Below are 18812 nucleotides of genomic sequence, written 5' to 3' on the forward strand. Positions count from 1 at the left end.
TTGATTTAACTTTAAAATAGCGTATAATATAATTTTGATAAACGATAATACAGGCATCTTGTCATATAACTTCAATGTATTTCCAGACATATTGTTAATGGATAGTGATTTTAATGGATGTTTTTTTCCATTGCTTCAGTGGCTGCCGACGAAGAAGTGGCCAAGTCCGGCAGACAGCTCTCGGAATCGCAAGAGAAGCCGTCGACAGCCGCTCACAAGCTTCAGATGGCTCTCAACGAACTCACCGCCATCTTGCAACAGAGCTTGTACAAGTAAGTTGACGAAAAAAATATTCACTAAAAGTATATGTAAAACATCTGGTCAAATTATAAGCTTGTAACCCTTATCCGCACCCAATGGTGCATAGGGCACTGCATCGAATTGACGCAGTGTTATCTTGATCATTACTTACATGAAGGCAAGGTGATCACTCTTGCGCTTCAGGAACCAGTCCAGGGTAATATTAAATAAATATTACAGTGTAAAATCACTAATATTTATTTTCACACCCCTCTGGGAATCGAACCCGGGACCTCCAGCACGGTAGCTAAACACGCTGACCATTACACCACGGAGGCGGACATTATTATACTATATTAATTATAAGCTACATAAAAAAATTCAAAATCATGTTTTCATGCGGTTCTCGAGTGAGTAACTTAATAACTAACCATCACGCCGCTTCCCCGCAGGGATAGGCAGAGAAAATAGAACGCCACACCGCTCTGTCGTTGTAAACCTTATTCGACTGCATTCGGTCTACTTTCATTCTTTTTTTGCCTACTCCGTGCTTCACTTTCATACATACATATGTACATATATAATTTTGATTTATTCCATAATTAAAGTTACAATTTTATCAATCATTATAGTATCACGGCATTCGAGAACTCTTTGCAAATATCCATGGATTTTTTATTTTCTACTTAACATAAATATTAATAACACACATGTGTTAATTTGAATCAAACAACGCATTTTTTATTGGCAATGGTGTGATTCATTAGCCGTGCGTCTCGTGAGAGCGACGCACTGTCTTATTTATTGATGTCATGTACATATTATGCTCACTCCTTTCAAGAACGTCATAAATCAAAACTTGTTTTTTCAGGAGAACGTTTTTAAAGTTTATAAATATAATACAATTTATTAAAAATAAATATTAAGCCACTTATTGAACTATTTACTGTGCAACAGATCTTTTTAGGTTAAACCTGAAGGTTTTTTCTCCATTTGAAAAATAATTACTTTATTTTTTTTTTAAATAAACAATACCTTTTCTTAAAAATGCAAAAACAACACTTTCTGCCCTGTAGTGGATAAATATTAAATTAAAAATATGTCCGTTTTGCTGGGATATAGTACATTTTCTGGGCATTCCGAAAACAGGCACAACTGAAAATCGACGATTTTTGATTTATGACGTTCTTGAAAGGAGTGAGCGATATGTTCAATAATGGACGGAATGGTGAACGTTACACAAGTGTATAAAGTGATCGCTTAAGCCAGCCAATTGCCAGGCTGTAAGCCCTGGGATGCTCAGACTTGCATCTTCTTTCATTAATAATGGGAAGAAAGACAGATGTTTCATATCAAGAGACCTTTAAATTGACATCTCACCATAGATGTCTCTAGTGTAATTCTAGTGATTCAAGCACTATGTTTCAAATTCGAACAATATATATAAAGAAGTTCCGAAAATTTGAGTTGTGTGGTTGTCAATCGTGGGTAGACATGGTGAATGTTTTTACGTTTGTAAAGTGATCACTTAACCATTGAGAATTGGTGAATGTTACACGTGTGTTAAGTGTTCTCTTAAATCAGCCTATGACGGTCATAAGCCCTGTAAATGCCCAGACTTCCATACTCTTCATCACCTGTGAAGAAGAATATGGAAGTTTAGGCATTTACATGATTGACAATCACACTACTCAATTTATTGAAAGCTCCATATACATGATCCATTTGTTTAAAACATTGTACAAGAATCACTAGAATTTTCACTAGTGTCATCTATTGGTGAGACGAAGAAGCTTTTTTATTGAGCAGAAACTCTTATATTTGAATGTGAGGTCCGAATATTACGCCAGAAAAAATCCTTTTGACGTATCATAGGCTGATTTGAGTGTTCACTTTTACACGTGTAACACTCACCATTCTATATATATATATATATATATATATATATATATATATATATATATATATATATATATATATATATATATATATATATATATATATATATATATATATATATATATATATATATATATATATATATATATATATATATATATATTATTATATATATATATATTATTATATTTTACATACATAAATCATATATATAATATTCCCGGTGATTATTTTCTATTTCTAATTTTGGGACACGGGATTATGGTTAACAAGATTATAACACAAATAATAAAGTTACAAAAAATATATAAATAAATAATTACAACTAATACATGTCAAAATATAAAAACAATAAACAGGTATAATAAATAGGCATAAACGCATATTTAAAAGAAATAAATGAGAAAATATAAGGTAAGAAGCAGATCATTTATGGATATTTTGGATACCTGAATGGGTTCTATTTTATATATATATATATATATATATATATATATATATATATATATATATATATATATATATATATATATATATATATATATTATTATATATATATATATATTATTATATTTTACATACATAAATCATATATATAATATTCCCGGTGATTATTTTCTATTTCTAATTTTGGGACACGGGATTATGGTTAACAAGATTATAACACAAATAATAAAGTTACAAAAAATATATAAATAAATAATTACAACTAATACATGTCAAAATATAAAAACAATAAACAGGTATAATAAATAGGCATAAACGCATATTTAAAAGAAATAAATGAGAAAATATAAGGTAAGAAGCAGATCATTTATGGATATTTTGGATACCTGAATGGGTTCTATTTTATATATATATATATATATATATATATATATATATATATATATATATATATATATATATATATATATATATATATATATATATATATATATATATATATATATAATTACTTTAGTATGTGACAATGGGACGGATGGGATCGTCCGACGCGCATAATGTACGCAGCTAATAATTAAGACCTCTGATTGCGTTTTTAGAATCAGGTAAATCTATTCATATGATCGTTGAAGTGATAAATAAAACATTAACAACTTTTTTATCGATAAAAATATGCAACTCAACATATTGATTTAATAACGACGAGACGTTTAACGCGTTTTTCTTAATACGCAAAAAAAATCATTATTCAGCTATTTCTTGTTTGCGTATTTGCGAAAAAGAGTCAATATTGGTCCGATGGCATTGAATTGTTTTGGATAAGTTACACGCTCAAATAATGGATAAATATCACTATGTGTGATTATTGGCTAATAAATTAATATGAAAAATCACAAGACTATCGGTAGCATTCTTATTGAAATCTGTAGGGAACTAAGGGAGATATGAAGGTTTAGACTTTAGATATTTTTGTAAAACGAAAAACGTGCGTTCGCATACGTCATCAAATTTCTGTCATGGAACGTTTTATGACGTCATATTGTTTATTGTCTATGGTTTATAGAGCTGTTATAGTACTAGTGTGGATTGTTTGTTTACCACTACACTACCATTTGTGTTATACAAATATAAAGGTAGGGAGGGGGTGGGAGGGTGGACCATAGACATCAGCAAATAGAGCCGCCAATAATTTAGCAATGTTACTAATATTAAAATAAGTCCATCGTTTCTGTGACGTCATTCATTGCCAACTTACGAAAATAACGTTTTTTCGAAAGCGAACTTTCCATAAGAAAATGATGAATATTTATTATATCGGCTGTTATAAACACTGCACGAGTCTAATACAATCCTTTATAGGTTGAGTATGTTAAATTAAATATGTATGCCAATATAAATAAATACAAGATTGTAAGTCCATCACCAAATTTTCTAGAAGTACCCCAGTGTAGGCAGTGAAAGGGATTAGTGTTTAGTTCAATAAGTCAGCTAGATCCGATTCCGACTCGACGTTGGCCGGTACACAGACGCCCACAACCCCGACCAGCACAGCAGACAGACACGGAGCAGTGTAAAGTCATGTACCATCTAAATACCATTATTCCATTTTTCCCAGGTCCATTGCCCGCAAGAAGGGGAGCGGGGGAGGCATCGACTCCATCACGATCTCGACGAGCCAGGAGATGCACGACAAGAAGAAGAAGATGAAGAAGAAGAAGAAGAAGCCCGCAGAGCTCCACCTGCACCAGGACGCGGCGATGAAGCCCGAGGCGGAGGAGATGAAGGACAAAGGTGTACCGCAGGGCTCGGTTCTGGGGCCGCTACCGATCGTTGGAGATCCACCCGTAGTCAGGGTTGGGAGCATGTCCATAGACCAAGAGCTGGTCGGTCCCACCAAAACCCGAGTAAAAAGGGAGGGCGACCAAGGAGACTCCGATCTGGGAGGTGTGTAGAAATGCATGTACACTTTTGCACCGGGCAACGAGGCAAAAATCCAAAAAACTAGTGAATTTTTGTCACACATTAGTTTTAACCCTTTCCACGCTGACCATCTTTTCTCATAACTGATCAGCTTTCTCATAACTGTCCGCCTCCGTAGTGTAATGGTCACCACGCTCGGCTATCGTTCTGGAGGTCCCGGTTTCGATTCCCAGGAGGGTCAAATACATATAAGTGATTTATTCACTATAATATTTATTCCGTATTACCCTGGACTGGTAACTGAAGCGGAGGGCTGATCACCTTTCCTTCGTGTGTTAATGATCAAGATAACACTGCGTTTGTATGATGCAGTGCCCTATGCACCATTGGTGTGCGGATAAGGGTTTGAATGAATGAAAAAATGATCAGCTACTCTGATCAAAAAAATGCGACGTTTTTCTACCATTAAAATAAATATTTTGGTTCTCTAATTTTGGGACACTCTGTCCGGCAATTCGTATGACCGTGTTAATTAAGATTAGCTGTGTTTATCTGAAATATGTGTTGGTAGAATTTACTTGGGTGATAGAGAAATCAGTGATTAAAGTTATACCTGCGCCGGGCCAGACATTGTGGCCCACGGAGCTGCCTACTAGGATCTGGCATACAGAGTGGTAAGAGTTAAATAATAATAATAATAAAACCCCCACCCGCACCCCAATGGTGCATAGGGCACTGCGTCATATAAACGCAGTGTTATCTTGATCGTTTACACATGAAGGAAAGGTGATCAGCCCTCCGATTCAGGTACCAGTCCAGGGTAATATTGAATAAATATTACAGCGAAAAAATCACTTATTTTTATTTTACCCCCCTTGGGAATCGAACCCGGGACCTCCAGAACGGTAGCTGAGCGTACTGACCATTACACTACGGAAGCGGACAGGAGTTAATTAAAACTGAATGAAATAAAACATAGACTTTGTTTCAACCATTTTTGAAATATTGCCTTTTTACGTGGTGCAATCAATTAGTGCCTCGATGTACTAAGTATATTTAATAGTAAGTATTTAGTTTTTTTTCTTTATCATTTAAATAGAAAATAAAATAAAAAGTTCAAACAAAAATGTCCCGATAAACTGCTTATGACGGAGTTCGTCATCGGGTTGTCAAGTACTTATCAGGGGTAGATTTGGTGAATGTTACACGCGTGTAGAGTGATCACTCAAACCGGCCTATGACGGTCGTAAGCCCCGTAAATCTCCAGACTTCCATATTTTCTTCATCTTTGTTGAGATGTCTAAAATAATGCAATAAATAACTAATAAATATAGATTATCTGAATTTCTGAACAAGTATTTGGAAACACTCAAAAATTTATAAATAAATGAACGAATCAAATTATAAGCTTAAATAAAAAAAATAAATGACATTTTCAAGCGTTTCTCAAGTATGTGATTAAAATCCAGGATTCGGACCTCACATACAAATTAAAAAGTTTTTGCTCAATAAGAAGCTTCTTTCATCTCACTAATAGATGTCTCTAGTGATATTCTAGTGATTCAAGCACGATATTTCGAAATTGGATCACATATCGCTCACTCCTTTCAACAACGCCATATATCAAAAATCGTCAATTTTCAGTTGTGCATGTTTTCCGAATGCCCAGAAAATGTACTATATCCCAGCAAAAGCGGCATATTTTTAACTTAATATTTACCCGCTACAGGGCAGAAAGTGTTGTTTTTGCATTTTGAAGAAAATGAATTGTTTAACTATTTTTTTAAATATTCTAAATATTTTTCAAATGGAGAAAAAACCTTCAGGTTTTACCTAAAAAGATCTGTTGCACAGTAAAAAGTTCAATAAGTGGCTTGATATTTATTTTTAATACATTGTATTGTATTTTTAAACTTTAAAAACGTTCTCCTGAAAAATCAAGTTTTTTGATTAATGACGTTCTTGAAAGGAGTGAGCGATATATACACCTAAATATATTTTTATTCCTTAGTATTATTTTGTACCAGAAGATGAAAACATCTGTCGTTTTCGAAACTAGTCGTAAATAAAAATAATACTCGATAAAGTGGATTATTCAAGTATTTAATTTTAATAAAATATTTATTCAAACAATCATAGTGGATCTTTGATTGCAATACGATAGGCCGATGCACATTTTCCTGTCTTGCTTTTGGGTCAGTGCGCTTGTAGTATGCAAATACCAGATGTCAACAGGCAGTCACAGCTAGGCGACACCACGCCGCGAACTCACGAACTGAACTCTTGAACTAAATTGGCATCTATAATCACGCCGACCACTCGTCGGATCGCATACCGTTCGATCCAATCAAAACTTTCTCCGAGCAGTAGTAGCTGTAAGGTCATTTGACGCGTTTTTGTATCAATATGTTTGTGTTCAAATCTTTGTTCACATATTCTAAGTCTGTCTCTGCTTAGGAGCTATTTTTTTTTATTACTATTACTTTCTTCAGCATCATCATCATTTTTACCGTTATTATTAGAATCATTTTTTATTATTTTTTTATGAGGTCAAGGGATCTTGCTTCCCTTATGTCACTGCGACCATATTAGGTCTATTGTGACCACCCTCTGTGTCACTGCTCACTCTCAAGACCTACGTGAGTCATGTAGCATCATGTCATCATTATTATCATTGTTATATTGTTGTTATTATTATAATTGCTATCATCACCATCATTTTTACTATTATTATTATTATTATCATCATCATCATCACCATTATTATTATTATTATTATTATTATTATTACCATCATAGTCGTCATCATCATCATCATCTTCATTATTATTATTGCTATTGTCATCATCACCATTAAAATTATTATTATTACCATCATAGTCATCATCATCATCATCTTCATTATTATTATTATTACTATCATCATCATCATCATCTTCATTATTATTATTGCTATTGTCATCATCATCATCATCTTCATTATTATTATTATTACTATCATCATCATCATCATCTTCATTATTATTATTGCTATTGTCATCATCATCATCATCTTCATTATTATTATTGCTATCGTCATCATCACCATTACAATTATTATTACCATCATAGTCATCATCATCATCACCATTATTATTATTATTACTATCATCATCATCATCATCATCTTCATTATTATTATTACTATCATTCGCATTATTACTATATCTGCCCCGAAGTGTAGTGGTTAGCGCGTTAACTACCCTGCTTAAGGCCCCGGGTTCGATTCACAGGGGGTGGGAGTAAAAATAAAATATTCGTGATTTTACTATAATATTTATTTAATATTACCCTGGACTGGTCCCTGAAGCGCAGGAGTGATCATCTTGCCTTCGAGTAATTAACGATCAATGAAACACTGCGTCGACGAGATGCAGTGCCCTATGAGAAATATTTGTGTTTTTATCATTTACACAAATATTTCAATTTCAAACTATTTCTGTGAGCCTAAGCGGCTCATTATTAGAAATAGGTATCAAATTGTGGTAGAGTGGGTTCGAACCAACAAACTCTGACTTAAGAGTCCGCGACACTAACCACGGGACCACAACCCGACACTGTATGTGTATAAAGTTTAATAATAAAACCCTTATCCGCACCCCAATGATGCATAGGGCACTGCGTCATATAAACGCATTATTTCCTTATATAGTAAAACCTCGATACAATGGACCTCTATTTAACGAACTTTGAACGTCTTCTTCTAACCCTTATCCACACCCTAATGGTGCATAGGGCACTGCGTCATATAAACGCAGTGTTAACTTGACCGTTTACACATGAAGGAAAGGTTATCAGCCCTCCGCTTCAGGTACCAGTCCAGGGTAATAATATTGAATAAATATTACAGTGAAAAAATCACTTATATTTATTTTACCCCCCTCGGGAATCGAACGGTAGTTTAGTTGAAAAATGTATTCATATGTTAATACTGGAATTTTTATTGCACCAAATTGGCTTCATTACTGTTTTCTTCTATTGTAACACTTTGAATCTGTTACGCGTATAAATTGTATTTAAAAAAAATGGTTACAATCTGGTATGAGAATTTCTCATGCGTTAGGGAATTTTCACACGTTCAAACAATAAATTCACGTTTGAATCGTCACTTTTTAGCTCAGTTAGTTCGAGGTAAATGTCAATTTTAATTTTATACAGATAACGCTATATACTTGCTTAGCGTTTGTTAAGGCCCTACGTATGTTAAATAGCAACTAAAAACATTTTGAGTGTGTCCAAATACTTATTGACAAATCTGGATAATCTCTAATTATACGAGTTATTTTTATTTTATTTTTTGACATCATTTTGGTGCATATATATATATATATATATATATATATATATATATATATATATATATATATATATATATATATATATATATATATATATATATATATATATATATATATATATATAAAGAACTTGATATATATATATATAGCCCTGAAGAGGGCAACAGGTTGTTGCCGAAACTAGTTGGTTTTTTACAACATTTTGAGTGTGTCCAAATACTTGTTCACAAATCTGGATTATCTCAATTATTGGAGTATAAAAATATAAGCTAAATAATAAAAATGATATTTTCTGGTGTTTCTCATGTATGTGATTATAATCCCATGACGGTCGTCAGCCCCGTAAATGCCCAGACTCCCATATTCTTCTTCATCTTTGATGAGATGTCAAAAAATAATATAAAAATAGCAACTTAACTGTCTTTACACCCAGGTAACATTAGACGTACTGGATCATTCTCGTGATGTGTTCTTATTGGCTAATAAATTAATATGAAAAATCACAAGACTATCGGTAACATTGTTATTGAAATCTGTAGGGAACTAAGGAAGATATGAAGGTTTAAACATTACATATTTCAATAAAACCAAAAAACAGACACGTACGTCATCAAATTTTACGTCATCGGGTGTGTTGTGCGGCATATCCCCTTATGTACTATCTGCTTTATAGAGCTGTAATAGTAATAGTGTGGATTCGTTTCTGCGACGTCATTCGTTACCGACTTACGAAATCAACGTTTACACGATGGCGAATTTTGCAAAAGAAAATGATGAATTAAAACATTGATTATATCGGCTGTTATTAACACAAAACGAGTATACTACAATCCTTTATAGGTTAAGTACGTCAAATTAGATATTCCTCCCGTCTGAAAACAAATTTATGAGGCGAATGTTAGCGGGAAAAGAAGCAGAGGAAGACTGAGAAAAACATGGCACGATCAGGTATGCCAAATACTTGAAAGTGGTCAGGTTAGGAGTCGTAACAATCGGCGGGTATGTATGAGGAGATGCATGAACGTGGAAGATGCGAAGAATGTTTGCAAGGACAGAGTGGTGTGGCGCTCTATTCTCTCTGCCCACCCCTGCGGGGAAGCGGCGTGATGGTTAGTTAGTTAGTTTTTTTTTTCTGAAAATCATCCTTTGCAAAAAAAAACAGCGATCGTTATAACAGAGTTTTACTGTACATTCCTCATATCCGGTGACCTCAAAGAAAGTGTGTAGCTGTTTTTTTTTTAATATATGTATAATAGCATCATAAAACTGCTTTAAACACTTTGACACCCACTTAAATAAAACTTCATATTTTATTGTCATTTTAACAGATGGCGACGATTAAATTTATATTATTTTATTGGTTCTCGAGTCGACCTCAATAATTTGATGGTTGATTCTTCTTTATGGTCGTTGTCGAATATTCTAGATTGTCAATGGTCATCCATAGAAATTTCAGATAAATTAGGTTTACTGTTCTATCCTCACCCATTCGTTCCACATCGCTCACTCCTTTCAACAACGTCATATATCAAAAAACTTGATTTTTCAGCAGATCGTTTTTAAGGTTTAAAAATATAATAAAATGTATTAAAAATAAATATCAAGCCACTAATTGAACTTTTTACTGTGCAACAGATCTTTTTAGATAAAACCTGAATGTTATTTCTCCATTTGAAAAATATAAAGTATATTTAAAAAAAAAAATATATTAAATAATATATTTTCTTCAAAATGCAAAAACAACACTTTCTGCCCTGTAGCGGGTAAATATTAAGTTAAAAATATGCCTCTTTTACTGGGATATAGTACATTTTCTGGGCATTCCTAAAACATGCACAACTGAAAATTGACATTTTTTTTTTATTTATGACGTTCTTGAAAGGAGTGAGCGATATTAACATAGATAAAGAAGTATATGACAGTCTTGGAATTTACAGGGCTTACGATCTATTATAGACTGGTTTAAGTGATCACTTTATACCAATTTTTTTCTTCCATAAAAACGAATAATATAATTTTAAAAAAATAACTTAGGTGTTTCTAAATACTTTCTCTTAAATCCTTTAAAGTATAAAGTGAATAATATTTTTTTATGTAAAGTTATCACTTAACCAGCCTATGACAGGTCATAAACCTTCTAAATACCCAGACTTTTATTTTCTTCTTCGTCTATGTTGAGATGTCAAAATATACAAAATAATAACATTCGTCCATAGACAGTTCCACTTACACACTTTTAAGCTAGATCGCTTAAACATTTTCTCTGAATTTTTTTAATGTTAGTAATTGGAAGCGTGTCAGTAATTGGCAGTGTGCCAGTAATTAGTAGTGTGCCAATAATTGGCGGTGTTACCCTATATTTTTCAACGGTCTTTTTACATAAATAATAATAAAAATTTGCCAAGCCTGTCTCAAATTATATTTTTGTATCTATTAAAATTTGATCGTTAATTTTTGTGGTATGGTTTATATATTTTTATATTTTATATGGTGGAGTAATTAAATTAAATTTATTATAATGTATTCCTCGTCTAAATTATGTGTATTTTAAATAATTAAAATACACATTTGATTACTCGAAATACTGTTTAAATCTAGATTAATGAAATTCAGTGTCTCTCAATGTGTGTTTCGTTAGGAACTCGGTTCCAGTGTTTCTCACACTTTTTGAGTGTGTCCAAGTACTTGTTCACAAATCTGGATTATCTCCAATTACAGGGGTTATTTTTCATATTATTTTTTGACATCTCATCAAAGATGAAGAAGAATATGGAAGTCTGGGCATTTACGGGGCTGACGTTTTGAATTAAAGTAGTCCGGTTGTCATAATGGGTAGAATTGGTGAATGTTACGCGTGTATAAAGTGATCACTTAAACCAGCCTATGACGGTCGTCAGCCCCGTAAATGCGCAGACTCCCTTGTTCTTCTTCACCTTAAATGAGATGTCATATATTTAATATTTAAATTTAAATAAAATTTTACAAATTATACGCCAAATCTAAAAATAGTTATTTTTTACATTATTTTTTGACATCTCAACATAGATGAAGAAGAATATGAAAGTCTGGGCATTTACAGGGCCTCACATACAAATGAAATAATTTCTACTCAATAAAAAGTTTCTTTCATCTCATCATAGATGTCTCTAGTGAAGTTCTACTGAGGTTCCGAGTTTGATCAATATATATATATATAGAAGTTTCAAGAATTTGAATAATGTGGTGTGACAATCATGGGTAGAATTGGTGAATGTTACACTCGTGTTAAGTGATCACTTAAACCAGCCTATGACGGCCCGTAAACCCGGTAAATGTCAAAAATTATATGAAAATGTTTGGATCCTTGATTGGATTCTATTTAATACATCGTAGTCATACAGGAGAAAGTGACCAAGTGCATTTTGTACAAAAACGTGATCATTGACTATTTGATATCTTACTAGCTTAATATTGCCCTGAAAAACATCCCAAGGGATTTTAAACTTGGAAGTATAATATATTGACTTGTTAAAAATGACTAACTGCATTGATGTTTATTTTGTTGCCAAGCAAAAGTGACTAAATGGCCCTCCTGAACATTTTACGTTTTGTTAGTTGGTCACTTTCTCCTGTACGACTACGATATGTCAGACAGATGGTTAATTTGGGTATAGGCAATATATTGTATTTTATGTTTTTTTTTTAATTCTATAACCAGACGGTCGTGGTAAGAAAAAGAAGAAGAAGAAGGCGATCCTGAAGTTGCTGCTCCTCGGAGCTGTCCTCAAGGCCAAAATCGGTCTTCTCCTGCAACTACTATCTGCCCATCTCCAAGTGAAGTTCTTCGCGATCGCTCTAGCCGGCCTGGCCATCAACATTGCCAGATTCTGGTTGGACCTCAAGAAAGGTCACACGCCTCAGAAGGTAGGATGATCAAAAATCATATAAAATTATATAAATGTCTAGCATTTCGAAGAAAACATCTCGACAAAGTTTTATTTAACCTGAAACCAAGGGTAGCCAACCCGCGGCCCGCGGGCCGCATGCGTTCCTCCGGGTATCTACTTGCGGCCCGCGGAGCAAATCACACATATTTTTTCCTTTATAAAACCCTTATCCGCACCCCAATGGTGCATAGGGCACTGCGTCATATAAAAGCAGTGTTATCTCGATCGATTACACATTAAGGAAAGGTGATCACCCCTCCACTTCAGGTACCAGTCCAGTGTAATATTGAATAAATATTAGAGTGAAAAAATCACTTATATTTATTAAACCCCCCTGGGAATCGAACCCGGGACCTTTTTTCCTTAAGTGTACACAAAACAATCAAAAGAAAATCCCATCATGCGTAGTTCGTATCATATCCCATATATTATGGGAGTATTTCACTATCCTGACAATTTCAAGACCCATAATGGCGTCAAGTAGTAAAGACGTTGGTCTAAAGAAGAAAAGAGTAACAGAAGAACTGAGAAGTTTTTAAGACAGATGGACTGACTATAAACTATTTTTTCATGGAATATAAAACAAAGCCAACATGCCTGATATGCAATGATTCTGTTTCTGTCTTGAAAAAGTATAACATTAAACGGCATTACGAGGCTAAACATGCAAATAAGTTGAAAAGTACCCCTTAATAATAAAACCCCAATGGTGCATAGGGCACTGCGTCATATAAACGCAGTGTTATCTTGATCGTTTTGAAAATGTTGGCCACCCATGCCTTAAAGCATTGTTTATTTTTATTTTTATTTTATTTTATTTGGGATTTTTACAGCCAAAACAATATATTATACAACATTAATTAACCAAACTATGGCCAATTAAAAAAATCCTCCGATAATGCTATTCTTATGTTGGTTGGGGTAAGTGTGTGTGTGTGTGTGTGTGTTTGTGTGTGTGTGTGTGTGTTATTCCATATCAACATAAATCATCCAATTAACAGTTGGCTTGTTGAACAAACGGCAACGATCAATCATTCACCTAATTTCCTGCTTATGTCATTTTTTATGGAACTAGTGCTTTTCCCAAATATATCTACATCATTAAACATTTTATTATAAGTATCCATAATGCGGTTAATTGTAGTCTTTCTGGCAAAATCAGTATTACATTTAGGTACTTGAAAAAGTTGATTATAACGCGTTTGCCTCTGCGGTACCCTAAAATGAATGCGGGTAACCAGTTCTGGTGAATCTATTTTATCAGAAAGGATATTAGCTAGTAAAACCATATCAGCTATCGTACGTCTATCAGCAAGAGTTTGGATTTTATGGAATGAGCATTGTTCCTGTGCGTGTGTGGCGCGGAAAAACGTCTAGTTTTGTGAAGATAGCACAACTGCTCCAAATTTTGATTGCCTGTGCTCAGTTAAGTAGGCTCACATTTGGCGTTGAACATGCCCAAAATGTTGTGAATCCACAGATATTTTTTACCGTGGTACACAGGGTGGCGCAAAATGAATCACCCTATCGGACGATGTTATAATTTTTGCAAACGACGTCGTGCGTCAGTCGTATTTGACGCTTGCGAACTAGGCAGCTGCAGTATACAAACAGATCGAGGTGGCGCAAAATTAACTTTGTTATTGAATAACGTTTTAACTTAATAAAAAAATAAAGAGACCAGAAGTGATGGAAATCTTTATTTGGAAATTTTATATTTTTTTCTGTTGAGTGGAAAATATTATATCCGTCATGTGGCTGACGCCAGCGTTGATACACATTTGTGCCCGTTTTATCAATCTGTTTGTATACTGCAGCCGTCTACTTCACAAAAAGTCAAATATGATCGACGCACGACGCCATTTGCAAAAATTATAACATCCTCCGATAGGGTGATCAATTTTGCGCCACCCTGTATACCTTGAATAATTTGTAGGTCGCTTCGTAACAATTTCTTTTGTGGAACATCGTTCGACCTTTGAAATGAATCTGATTGTGTTAGACTAACCTTCTCGCAAACTTCTTACTTTATTCAGTAGTTTTTTGAATTTATCTAACGTCCAAATGACTATTAAATCTAGATGCGTCTTATGCAACACCGCTTATCGTGTTCTCACTAAGGTTTCCACTTTATGAGTAATGTTCAATGTAACTCTATAAGCTCTAATGCTTGTAGAAATATATATATATATATATATATACATATATACATATTCATATACACACATACATTTACACTCACATGAAGGGGTAGTAATAATATATATTCATTGTTTCATATATGTAATAAACTCTTATCCGCACCCGGTGGTGCATAGGGCACTGCATCATATAAACGCAGTATTTTCTTGATCGTTAACACATAAAGGAAGGTGATCAGCCCTCTCTTTCAGGCACCAGTCCAGGGTAATATTGATTTAATATAGAAGTGAAAAATCACATATATTCATTTGATCCCCTCTGGGAATCGAACCCGGGACCTCCAGTACGGTAATCGAGCGCGCTGAACATTACACTACGGAGGTGGACTAATGTATATATATATATATATATATATATATATATATATATATATATATATATATATATATATATATATATATATATATATATATATATATATATATATACATATATATATACATATATATATATATATATATATATATATATATATATATATATATATATATATATATATATATATATATATATATATATATATATATATATATATATATATATATATATATATATATATATATATATATATATATATATATATATATATATATATATATATATATATATATATATATATATATAGTGCTTGTGATTTATGTATAGTAAATTGTGTCGGGTTGTATTTACCGTGGTTAGTGTCGCGGACTCTATAGTCAGAGTTTCTCGGTTCGAACCCACTCTACCACAATTTGATACCTATTTCTAATAATGAGCCGCTTAGACTCACAGAAATACTATGAAATTGAAATATTTGTGTAAATAATAAAAATACAAATATTCCTCTTTCATATATGTATATACATATACCTTTTGCGTTTGGAAATAAAATAAATAAATGATAAGGTTAGGTTGCCACTGATTTTGGGATACATGTCGATTCTCACATATAGAATATGTGGCCAAGTCGAATTATTGACTAAAGTTTAGCAGAGAAAGTCCACTTATTCACGTATTCATACGTTTAGATAACTTTCGACAATTTACAGTAACCAAATTAGCTCCATTGCAGTGAAGTTATGATGATTATCTTGTAACACACATGTACCCATGTATTGTGTGTTTGGGTACCGCTAGGCGCCTACGAATTCTGCTCAGGCAACACTATTTCTATAATTTAGGTATATCAGCACGCTCGGCTACCGTTCTGGAGATCCCGGGTTCGATTCCCAGGGGGTCAAATAAATATAAGTCATTTTTTCCACTGTAATATTTATTCAATATTACCATGGACTGGTACCTGAAGCGGAGGCCTGATCACCTTTCCTTCGTGTGTAAACGATCAAGATAACACTGCTTTTATATGACACAGTGCCCTGTGCATCATTGGGGTGCGGATAAGGGTTTTATTTTATTATAAGATGTCTAAATCAGTGTTCCGCAAACTTTTTACGTTCAAGGCACACCTGCCAAATCAAGAAATTTTAGAGGTAGGTACAACAACGAAAAAAACAGTTTATTTATTTAATAATAATTTAATAATCTCAATAGATTAAAATAATACGAGAACATATCGTAGTCATACAGGAGAAAGTGACCAAGTGCGTTTTTTAACAAAAACGTTATCATTGACTATTCGATATCTTACTAGCTTAATATTGCCCTGAAAAACATCCCAAAGGATTTTAAACTTGGAAGTAAAATATATTGACTTGGTAAAAATGACTAACTGCATTGGTGTTTATTTTGTTGCCAAGCAAAAGTGACTTAAATGGCCCTCCTGAACATTTTACGTTTTGTTAGTTGGTCACTTTCTCCTGTACGACTACGATATATAACATATTATGTTTAAAAGAAATGTGAGCCGATGAGAAATCGATGCGGTAATTCGTTAGATGGTGCTGCCATCAATTTGCGATTTTTCACTCTGATATTTACTAAACATCATCCTGGATTGGCACCTTAAACGAATTACTGATCGCTTCGCCTTCGTGTAAGTAACGATCAATATAACACTGCATCGACGTGATGCAGTGCCCTATGCACCGTTGGGTGCGGATGAGGGTTAGATGAAGAAGAAATACATTTTGAATTTGCGCAAATGTTGACGCACAATTATTTATATGAGTATTTTGCGTAAATGGTTAGCGTTGGTTCGCATAACTTTGAGCCAAGGTGGGTTAAATTGCACCAACCGCCTAACTTTGAGCCATTTTTTATAAATTTCGTCGAGATGTTTTCTTTTTTGTGTTATTTTGTGTAATTTTCTCATAATCCAAACGCTAAATTAACAGTGCCTTACTTAAAATTGTGTTTGTGATAATACACTGTTTAATTTTACAGCTTTTTAGTGCTATCCTAGCTTGCTTAGTGTAAGATGAATCCGTAAAAAATTGTAAGAATTATTTTTTGAAAATTACACTAAGCATTCTCGGAATAGATGATATTAAAATTAATTTAGTAAATAATCCTACATATGTGTGTTTAGAGTGTTTAATGTAGTAAAGTAGTATGTGTATGTGTGTATGTGTTTGTGGTAAAATAAGCCTTCTTCGGTCGGCCGCATACTGGAGTATCCTGAACGATCCTTTGGCATGTTGATGTCTCAAAGTAGATGAAGAAGATCATGGAAGACTGGGTATTTACAGAGCTTATGCCCTATCATAGGTTGGGCAAATAAGTGATCACTTTACACACGTGTAACATTCACCGTTCTACCCATGATTGACAACCACACTTCTAAATTTCGGTACTCCTACATATAGCATTAATCTCGTGACGCTTTATGCGCGTGTTCACTGGAGCCATCTATGGTGGGATGAGGAAAGCTTTTATTTAGCAGAGACCCTTTATTTAGATGTATCCAGGATTTTTAGAGGATTATTTTACATACTGGGAGAAGCCTGAATACATGATTTAATTTTTTTTATGCAGCTTATAACTTAACCACATTATTAGTAAAATATCTTCAAACCCGGGTAAAATTTATCGTTATGAAATACAAATATTCAGTTTTGAAAAAAAGAGTTATTGAAAGTTGACAAGTTAAAAAAAACTATAAAAATATATATTCTAAAAAAAATGTGCACGGAAACCTAGGGCGGCCAGTCGCGTTTTTAATTTGTCGTTTGAGATCTCAGCCTTAATACAATGATTGAAATATAGGTTAGTATTAAATTTAAGTACCTCGTAAATTCCTCTATGCTTCGTTCCCGTAAATCCTTGTGTATTTATAGGGATTTGGACACTTTAAAAAGTGTTATGAGTTCAAAAAACCCATCGCCAGTAGAGGTTCAAAGATTGGCCACCCCTAATATACGGGGTAATAATAATAATAATAATAAATTTGGATAGCTTATATAGCGCCATTTTCGTAAAAAAAATACCTCAAGGGCGCTTCACGGTGAATGAATTGGGGAAAATATTATGGTGGAAATGATTTAGCAAACAAATGTGTTTTTAGTCTTTTTCTAAAGATCATCTCACTCTCACTATTTCCAACCATTGGTGGAAGAGCATTCCACGCCGTCGGTCCTGCAACAGCAAAGGCACGCTCGCCAAATTTAGTGCGTTGGTTGCGAGCATTGCAGATGTTGTAGCCGATGGAAGCGTGAGACGTCTATCAACCAATTCATCTGGAATACACAGCTCCTTAAGATACTCTGGAGCCATATTGTGTATTGATTTATACATGAGTAGGCAGAGTTTATACTCAACCCTTTCGGGAAAGCGTAACCAGTGGAGTTTGTGAAGTAGTGGGGTGATGTGACTGAATTAAGAAATTCCAAAAATTAGTCTCGCTGCTGCGTTTAACGTTTAAGGGGTACTAGCCATAGACGAAGTTTCAAGGTACCAAATTGGA

General features: G+C 33.6%; 1 protein-coding gene across 2 annotated transcripts in view; it reads left to right on the forward strand.

Moving 5' to 3' along the window:
- The window catches only part of LOC148311181 (uncharacterized), a 52131-nt gene that overhangs the window by 16599 nt on the left and 16720 nt on the right, over window positions 1-18812 (forward strand). For both annotated transcript variants that reach the window (XM_088257061.1, XM_088257062.1), the window contains exons 2-4: window positions 140-272; window positions 4202-4530; window positions 12541-12746. In XM_088257061.1, the coding sequence (XP_088113187.1) occupies window positions 140-272; window positions 4202-4530; window positions 12541-12746 (668 nt within the window). The remainder of the gene's footprint in view (window positions 1-139; window positions 273-4201; window positions 4531-12540; window positions 12747-18812) is intronic.

The sequence above is a fragment of the Brachycentrus maculatus genome, unplaced genomic scaffold (assembly GCF_059751285.1).
Source record: "Brachycentrus maculatus isolate JH-2025_06_01 unplaced genomic scaffold, ASM5975128v1 h1tg000070l, whole genome shotgun sequence".
Taxonomy (NCBI): Eukaryota; Metazoa; Arthropoda; class Insecta; order Trichoptera; family Brachycentridae; genus Brachycentrus; species Brachycentrus maculatus.